The sequence below is a fragment of the Muntiacus reevesi genome, chromosome 1 (assembly GCF_963930625.1).
Source record: "Muntiacus reevesi chromosome 1, mMunRee1.1, whole genome shotgun sequence".
NCBI classification, from domain to species: Eukaryota; Metazoa; Chordata; class Mammalia; order Artiodactyla; family Cervidae; genus Muntiacus; species Muntiacus reevesi.
Window position 1 is genome coordinate 56,576,959 of NC_089249.1, and position 8,980 is coordinate 56,585,938.

The 8,980-nt window shown below is 60.0% G+C and overlaps 1 protein-coding gene across 5 annotated transcripts; it reads right to left on the minus strand.

The window, feature by feature from the left end:
- Nucleotides 1-234: 234 nt before the first annotated feature.
- CYP2D6 (cytochrome P450 family 2 subfamily D member 6) lies at nt 235-8,980 on the minus strand. 5 transcript variants are annotated; one of them, XM_065944932.1, is made up of 11 exons: nt 8,851-8,980; nt 4,869-4,979; nt 4,314-4,668; nt 3,414-3,585; nt 2,694-2,846; nt 2,428-2,588; nt 1,880-2,056; nt 1,578-1,719; nt 1,180-1,367; nt 599-740; nt 235-500 (listed from the first exon to the last, which is right to left on the minus strand). In XM_065944932.1, the coding sequence occupies exons 3-11, from the start codon at nt 4,500-4,502 to the stop codon at nt 322-324; spliced, it is 1,503 nt and encodes a 500-aa protein (XP_065801004.1). In that variant the 5' UTR covers nt 4,503-4,668; nt 4,869-4,979; nt 8,851-8,980; the 3' UTR covers nt 235-321. The 5 variants fall into 5 exon arrangements, with proteins under 5 accessions (XP_065801004.1, XP_065800982.1, XP_065800996.1 ...); XM_065944910.1 differs by having other exon boundaries at nt 4,869-4,992; nt 8,851-8,976; XM_065944924.1 differs by lacking the exon at nt 4,869-4,979 and having other exon boundaries at nt 8,851-8,971.

Sequence of the window (8,980 nt, forward strand, 5' to 3'; positions counted from 1 at the left end):
CACAGGCGCGGTCACTACACCCAGCAACCGAGGTTGGGTCTCCCAGGGTGTCTGGTGTAAGCCTCAGTACACCCATCTCACAGTATACCCTGCTACACCTTCAGAGCCTCAGGACACCCATCTGTTAAACGGGGTCAAATGCCAGGTGAGGATGAATCAGTCTGGGGGGTGGGGCCTGGTTTTGGGGAGACTGCTGAGGCTACATGTCTGCCAGGGTATGGTCAGGGGCCCCAGGTGGGACTCAAGTCAGGATGGAGCTCCCAGGCAGTGGTTTATTGAACATCAGGGCTGCCGCTGAGGTTGGGGGCTGGGGGCCTGCCTCTAGCGGGACACGGCACACAGCTGGTACGGGCCTGGGGTCACCAGGAAGGCAAAGACACCGCGGTCGCTGGGCGGGGGCTGCCCGGCAGGCACGGAGAAGCTGAAGCGCTGCAGGAGGCTGGTGAAGAAGAGGAAGAGCTCCATGCGGGCCAGGGGCTCCCCGAGGCACGCGCGGCGGCCTGTGGGTGGGCACGGGTCTCTGTGAGCCTGGGCTCTACCCCTCCAAGACCCCCTCAGGAAGGGCAAGCAAACCGAGCACTCCCCACCCCCAAGGTACCTGCGGAGAAGGGTATGAAGGCTTCCTGCTTGACGAAGCGGCCCTGGGCATCCAGGAAGTGCTCCGGGTGGAAGCGGAAGGGCTTCTCCCAGATGGTCTCATCCTTCAGCACTGACGACAGGTTGGTGATGAGTGTCGTCCCCTGGTGACAAATGTCTGGCATGGCTGAGGTCTCGATCGGGGGCGGGGAGGGGGGTGCCCAGACCCCTGCCACCAAAGACACGTGGGCGCACACACATGCCTGGCACACACCTGGACTCTTCAAGTAACCGCAGCCCAAAGGTTTCTCAGCACCGTCCCCGTCCCCGTGGCAGGTGCCCTTACTGCCCCTCTGCACGGGCTCCGCCATCACTGTGACATGGTCTAGTTTGTCTTCCCTGCCCGGCCAGGGAATCAGAGGGACAGAGCCAGCCCTGCTCCACTCTCCTCTCCACGCCCACCCAGGCTGGGACATTCGGCACCCGCGGCCATGAGGACGGGGTGGCTCGGATTCCAGTCCTGGCCACAGCTGGCAACACTCACACTGGGGATATCAGGTGGAAGGTGGTGCGGAGCCAGGGTTGGGAGATCCGCAGGCCTACCTTCGGGATGTGGAAGCCCTGCACCTCGATGTCACGGGATGTCATGTGGGGCACTCCCAGGGGGATGATGTCCGCAAAGCGTTGCACCTCATGGACCACGGCCATGGTGAAGGGCATGAGGGCCTGATCCCCCATCTCTGGTCGCCTCACCTGCCCTATCACCTCATCGATTTCCTGCTGGACCCGTCCTGGAAAACAAGCGTCCTCATGTGGTCAGACCCAAGGGCTGGGCTCCCACCTCCTCCGGACGCCACTTCGAGGAGGGTGCTGTGACGTCTGCGCTGGGGCTCAGCCTCTGCGCAGAACTGCTGGCTGTGGCCAAACCAGCTGAGCTCAGGGGCCTCGGGGTGGCCCCGTCCTACCTCACCCCTCCACCCCCCACTCCGGCCTAGACTCACGTTGCACGTCTGGGTGCAGGATCATGAGGAGGAGGGCCCAGGCCAGTGTGGTCGAGGTGGTGATCATCCCGGCGGAGAACAGGTCGGCCACCACCAGGCGCAGGTTCGCATCATTGAAGCTGCTCTCGGGGTTCCCCTTGGCCTGGGTCACACCGGGAAGGTAAGCCCAGGGACAGAGGTGAAGTCCCCACATGGCCTCCCACTCTGCTCCAGTCAGCCCAGCTGTCTGATCCCTGGGTGATACACAGGCCTGAGTTTGCCTCCTGGGCCCTCAACACACATCCCTGTCCTGATCACCTTACCTCCTTCACCTCATCCAGGAAGGCGTCGGTCAGGTGTCGGGGTGGCTGGGTCGGGTCCCGGGTCATCTTCTGCTCAGCGATCAGCTCATCAATCAGGGCCATGAAGGCCTTCTGCCCCGGGAAGACCTTGGCGGCCAGCCCTGGGATGCGCAGGAGCGCTGGCACAGCTTCCACCACCTGTGCGGGTCACAGCCGTGGGGCCTGGGACCGCCTGGTGCTCAGGTGCTCACCAGTCAGGTCCCAGCTTCCTCCAGTGTCCCCACCATCGACCTTGTTCCTCCCTAGCTTCAGACCCTGCCCCTCTCCTGGCCCTGAGCCCAGAAAGAGAAACCTAAAATGTATATATCAGTGGGTACTGCTGCCTTCCAGGGAGAGTCCTCCCTACCCCAAGTGTGCTGGCCCTCGCCGGGCGTCTCACATCTGGGGTGTCTGCCATCTCCTTACTTCCAAGCCTTTTCCTTGCTGGTCCCTTTCCCGGAAAGCCCCTTCGCCTCAGGGGCGACCCGTTGGAGGACCGAGGCCTCCTCTACGGAGGTCCCTTCCCGCACCTGGCGCACTAAGTTAAACTCTTCCTTCAGCGCATCGTCTATCACGTCCAAGAGCTTGACGATGCCAGGATTCTTGTACTCGAAGCGGCATCCGAAGGTCAGGGAGGCGATGACGTTGCTCACTGCTTTATTCAGGAGGTCTTTGGGGCTAAACGGGCGTCCTGGAAGGGGACGGTGCAAGGTAGGGCGTCGCCTCCATCTCTTCTTTCCCAGGCCTCTCCAAACCTCCCAGACCTCCAGGTGCCTCTGCCCCAGCACTCACTCACCGGCCTGGTCGGCGAAGGCAGCACAGAGGCACGAGGCCTCCTCGGTCACCCACTGCTCCAGTGACTTCTTCCCCAGGCCGAAGTTGCGCAGGGTGGACAGGGAGAAGCGCCGCTGCTCCCGCCACGCGTTCCCATAACGCGCCAGGATTACTCCTGGGGGCGGGGGGGGGGGGGGGGGGCCGGGGGGCACGTGGGCGTGGCTCAGGTCTGGCCCCGCCCCGCTCGGGGCTCTGCTCACCTCCCGCCCCCTTGGGAGAAATTCTCGCCGCTGCCCCACCCACACTGGCCTCATCCTCCCCTCCCAAATCCCGCCCACTTTGTCACCCCCTTCCATCTGGGGACTGGTCTCATTTGCTGGCGTCCCACAATGCTCCCCGAGTCTCCCCTTCTAGGGGCAAGTCGTGTCTCCAGTTTTTATTTTGCTCAACGAGACCCCGTCTGCCACGTGGGGAATGTGCTGGCCCGTCCCTGCTCTACCCACCCCGACTTTGTCCTCTTTCCTGCCCACCCCGACGTCCCCTTCGCGCTCGCAATGGCCCTGGGCCGCCCTCTCTTAGTAAGGCCCCCGCCCTCTGCCCCATCCAATTTCTCCTTCCCCAACGCTTGGCACAGTCTCCTGTCTCCACCTGCTGACCCCTCAAATCCGTTGACTCTTTCCTGCACCGAACGTCCGCGACCCTGCCTCCGCCTGCAGGGACGCGGCCTGCCCTCTCCGCTTGCCTTCCGCGCGCGGCCCGTAACCGATGTGCTCGTAGACGGCCGGAGGTGGACGGTCGGAAGTGTCCTGGCTGCGGTACACCAGCGCCTCGCGCACTGCCGCCAGCCCGTTGAGCACGACGACAGGCGTCCAGACCTGCTGCAGGCTGAACACGTTCCCGAAGCGGCGCCGCAGCTGCAGGCCAAAGGTCGAGGGTGTTTGGCAAGCCCAGGCCCCGCCAGGCTGAGGGGGCCCAGCCTCCTGGCGTTAGCCTCGTGGCACCTCTGGGCCCCCCTCCAGCAGCGAGCAACTGCAAGGACTTTATCTAGTCTTGTGAGCCCCAGGGGGGTTACATCCACTCGTTTTGAGGATCTCCAGTTGGATCAGACCATCCTACTCATAGACCCACCTATGACTGTGCAAGGGTCACCAAAATGGTCAGCAGGCCAAGTTGGCATCCTATTTTTCAGGTGAAGAAACTGAGGTTCATAGAGGGGAGCAGGGAGGCCCAAGAACTCATGGAGGCAAAAGATCTGAACTGCGCCCCTCTCAACCTCAACTTTCCTGATTTAAATAGGGCTCATGACCAAACTCCTCTCCCCCATTCTCAAGACCTTCCCTCCCAACGTTACCCTCAGGGACTCAGGCTCACATAATTTAAGAACTGGCCGGCTGAAGCCCCAGCCTGTCGCCATGCTGTAAAACCCCCCAGCCCCTGGCCTTGTCCTCTCTGACCTCTGTTTGGAAAACCCAATCTGTTCTCGGGCCCTGAACAAACGGCCTCCTCAGGAAGGCTCTCAAACCCGCCTGCTCTTTGAGGCCCGGTTCCTCTTCCGACCTGTGGCTTCACCCAGCGCCCACTGTCCGCTGCTCGGTGGGGCCCTAGGACCACCGCCGTGCACTCCCCAGCCCTCCGTCCTCACCTGGCTAAAGCTGGGACGCGGGTCCTCGAAGTCCACCTGCAGCAGGTTACCCAGCACGGGCAGCGGCGTGGGGCCTGGTGGGTAGCGTGCGGCCCAACGTGAGCGCCGGTGCATCAGGTCCAGCAAGAGCGAGAAGATGAGCACGGCCACGGCCAGGGCCCCCAGCGTGTCCCCAGACAGCAGCCCCATGGCTGCCTCCGTGTGCGCTGGGTTCCTCGCCACACCGGCACCAGGGACCAGGCCAGCAGGGCACTCCCACTCTGCCTCCAGAGCTCCACCAGCCTGGGGCCTCTTTATAAAGGGGCGGAGAAGCGGCCTTTGCCCTCTGCCCAGAGGTATCTTGTCAGGGGTTGGGCTGCCAGAGGGCACAGAGAGGAGTCAAGGAGAGTCACGTGCCCGGGTGGCCACCGTCCGTCACGTGTGCGCTCCACGTGCTTCTAGAGGGTGGCTGGAGATCCCAGGAAGCTCCCCCTCCCCCAGCCTGACTCCCCTGCTCGGCAGATTTAGAGCAAGAATTCAAGGTCTCGGGAATGGATTCTGCCACCCACCTGTCACCTGTCACCTGTCACCCTCAAATGTGGTCACAGCCTCGTTCCCAGAACTTGTCCCTGTCCTCCTCCTGAGTGGCCTTCACCTTCCAAGTATGTTAGTGGTCCTTGCCCCGTGCTGGAGGGAGGACCTAATGATCAGAGGGGCCACCGATAAAGTTCTTGGTGGCCCCTCACTTCCCACTAGTACACTCAACACACACACACAATCACACACTCAGAAACCACATTTACACATATTCACATAGTGACTAGCCCATGCTCACATGCCTATCTACACACCCACAAAACCACATCCATGAAACCCTGTGTTACCACTTTCCACTCACCGAGACCCAGCACCAAGGTCTCTAGTTCTCACTGGCTGCCTGGACCCCCCGACCCCCCTACACCTCGAGGCTGCTCACGGTGATGCCGGCACATTCACGTGGCTGGCTGCTGCCTCATTTTCCACCTGTTGTGGCAGTGGGATGGTTGAATCTGGGGGTAGGGAGGCAGCAGGATTGTTTTCAGAGTTCCCTAATCACCCTGACCAGCCAGTTTGGTGGCCCAGAGGCCCTTTCCTAAGTTTGTTAGAAATTATTCCTTGGACTTTCCAGTTCTTGTGGCCTCGAGGTGATGACTCTCCTCATGTAGGTGTCCATTTCCTGACTTGGAAAAATGTAAGCTGGGCACTTCACCGTGTTGATGGGCTGCCAGTAAGCTCAGGGTTCTAGGATGGCTTAGCATAGTGTGTGACTGTCCTTAGGGAAGTGGGCCTGCTTCTTTCTCCTAAATTTGTCCTTCAGTTCAGTTCAGTCACTCAGTCATGTCCAACTCTTTGGAACCCATGGACTGCAGCATGCCAGGCTTCCTTGTACATCACCAACTCCTGGAACTTGCTCAAAGTCATGTCCATATCAAGTCAGTGATGCCATCCAACCATCTCATCCTTTGTCATCCCCTTCTCCTCCTGCCTTCAGTCTTTCCCAGCATCACAGTCTTTTCAAGTGAGTCAGTTCTTCCCATCAGGTGGCCAAAGTATTGGAGCTTCAGCTTCAGCATCAGTCCTTCCAATGAAAAGTCAGGGTTGATCTCCTTTAGGATTGATTGGTTTGATCTGCTTGCTGTCCAAGGGACTCTCAAGGGTGTTCTCCAACACCACAGTTCAAAAGCATCAATTCTTCGGCATTCAGCCTTCTTTATAGTCCAACTCTCACATCCATACATGACCACTGGAAAAACCATAGCTTTGACTAGACGGAGCTTTGTCAGGAAAGGAACATCTCTGCTTTTTAATATGCTGCCTAGGTTGGTCATAGCTTTTCTTCCGAGGAGCAAGTGTCTTTTAATTTCATGGCTGCAGTCACCATCTGCAGTGATTTTAGAGCCCATGAAAATAAAGTCTCTCACTGTTTCCATTGTTTCCCCATCTATTTGCCATGAAGTGACGGGACTGGATGCCATGATCTTAGCTTTTTGCATGGTGAGTCTTAAGCCAGCTTTTTCACTCTCCTCTTTCACTTTCATCAAGAGGCTCTTCAGTTCCTCTTTGCTTTTTGTCCTTGAACATCAACTTTTAAAACTTCAGAAGACAAGGGGATGGAAACCAGACGGGGATGTAGTTTCTTGACCCTCTCACAGGCCTGCCGAGGACCTTAAGGAGTGGATTCCTGGGCCTCCCGTCTCTCCGTGGGTCCAGTCCACTCTGGCTGCAGCCCCATACCCTCGACCCTGGCTCTCTGGTTCCTTCCAGTCCTCCACAAAGGTGCAAATGCAAATCTTGGTACCACACTGCCCCAGTGTTTGTTACCTCTGGACTGCAATTATGGCTGCCAGGCACTCCCTCTTGGTCAGCCTCTTGCCTCCTCCAGGGAACGGGTTGGTCACATTATGCCAGGGTTCTGCTAGCCTCAGAACTCTCCAACAACTCAAGGGGTAAGATTTGAGGTTGAGTTTTTAAACCAGTGAAGCTAATGGGAACTCAGAGGCCCAAACTCATTCAAATGTAAAGGCATGGGAACTCAGAGGGTGGGGAAGGGGGCATTTCCTGGGCAGGGGTCAAGTCCCCTGCACCCCTTCTCCCATCCCCAGAGTATGTGAGGCAACCTTTCTTTCTGAACACAGCTGGAGTAGTTGAGGGTCCTGGAGGCTCTCCCCTAGCTCACTGAGAGCCTGCAGGAGGCGCTCTGCCGTCCTGTACCCCCTTACCCTGTTCCCTCCCTCGCACCCCAACCCCAACTGTGAGAGGACCGGTTCTTCCCAGGTTGCCTTGGACAGGACAGATGCTTGTGGTCTCCAGGTGTGGGTCGTCAACATTTGCAATCCCGGCTTGGCTTGTGCAAGCGGCTCCTCTCCTTCCAAATTCCTACATCTCCACGCTCCTGCCAGGCCGGGGGCCAGCGGTGGGGCTGGCTGGGGCCCAACTGCCCTTCCTCAGTTTATCCAGCCTTTCCTGCGTCTTGCCTTGGCCAAGGCCTGGATTCCGTTCTATCCTGCTCTATCCTGCTCTATCCCGCTCTCTCGGGACACACCCTGTGCCGGTTGCTGGTCTGGGTGGAGGGATGGTGAGGGTGGGCCCCTGCTTCAAAGTGCTCACGACCAAGAGCAGGAGTGGGAGCTAGGGAGGTGATGCACCAGGCCAGCAGGGGCAGGACGGCTTTGAGGGCTGCGGGGACGTTTCCCCAGGCTGGAGTAGACTTTCTGGGAAAACGAGGAGGACCCCGGGTGGCTTGGGATTGCAAACCGAGGTAACCTGACTGCGGGTTAAGGCACCACTGCGAAGCAGCAGGACGGTGGCCGCTCCAGGCGGGGCCTTTAGTCTGGCAGGGACTGGATCGTGGGAAACTCAGGTTCTTGGGCCTCAAGGAGGCAGAGAGACCAGCTTTGAGGCCACTGAAAAGACCAAGAGGGGAAGACCCGTGGGGAGCCCTGGGGACTTCTCAGAGCCAGCCGGTGGTCTCCCATCCAACCTCAGTTGAAGGTTTTTGTCCCTGTGGGCAGCAATCTTCCACCCTGGACGGCCAGAGAGCCTGGTGGTACTGGTGGGGCTGGCAGGATGGCCGTCACAGCTTTGTCACAGTGGCCCCGTTAAACTGCCCCCATCTACCCTTTGTTTTGCGTCATGCCTTCTGCAAACAGTCACCCCAATGGACGTATGAGGGCAGAAACAGATATGCTTGTAATTCAGGCAGTGTCCTCCAAACACCGGGGATGGGGGGGCTCTAGTCCAGGACAGGGTGGCCTTGACGAACACTTCAATCGTGAGGCCAATGGCCTGTCTCAATCATTGTGCAATCGTAGCCTTGGATTACCCTGCACTCACACGCCGGGCACTGCTGTTGACACCCCATCCTCCCCCCCCTCGTAAGATAGGCGGCTTTATGATTCCCAAAGCACCATCTCAGGGGTCACAGCAGCGGATCAAAGTCATAGAGCACCATTAGGGTCGATCTCAAAACTCAGGCTCTGGACCACTGCTCTACAGCAGAAATAAACTTCTATGAGGCCCGAGGGCCAGCATTTAAGTTCCTGCAGGCTTACTGTTTTAGAAACGTGCTGAGGCGGCCCTTGCTGGCTTCTGCTCTGGCTAAGCGGCTGGTGTTGGAGGGATGCGCACCCCTCCCCGCTCCTTCTCCCCCACCCCACCCCCACCCCCACCTCGGGGCCGCAGGTGTTGGCCCCGGCAGGGAAGGCGTCTCCGAGCCCCGGACCTGGGCCTGAGTCCGGGGAGACGTCAGCAAGATGGCGGGCGAGCAGCGCTCCAGGCCTGCGCCCCAGGCGCGGAGACCCAGCCCTGGGCCCCCAAGGCGATGCGGAGGAAGCTCCCTGGAAAGCAGGTGGGCAGCTGCAGTGCCCAGCGAGGGCGCGGGCAAAGTTGGTGGCATTTCGCTCACCCCCCGCCCCGCCCCTGCGGCAGACACCCCCTCGGTTCCCGCTCCTGCCGGGGGGGCGGGAGGAGTGAGAGCCGGCTCCCGCCGTGCGGGGTCCCGCGGGCCCAGCGGTCTCACCTGACTCCGGTACCGCCCGCTGGGGTCCAGGCAGCGACCGCGCCTGCGAGTCCGCCGGCGGACAACGCGGGGCGGGGCGGGAGCCGCAGGGTGCAGGCCGATTCCTGGGATTTTCTGGGAACTGGGCTGG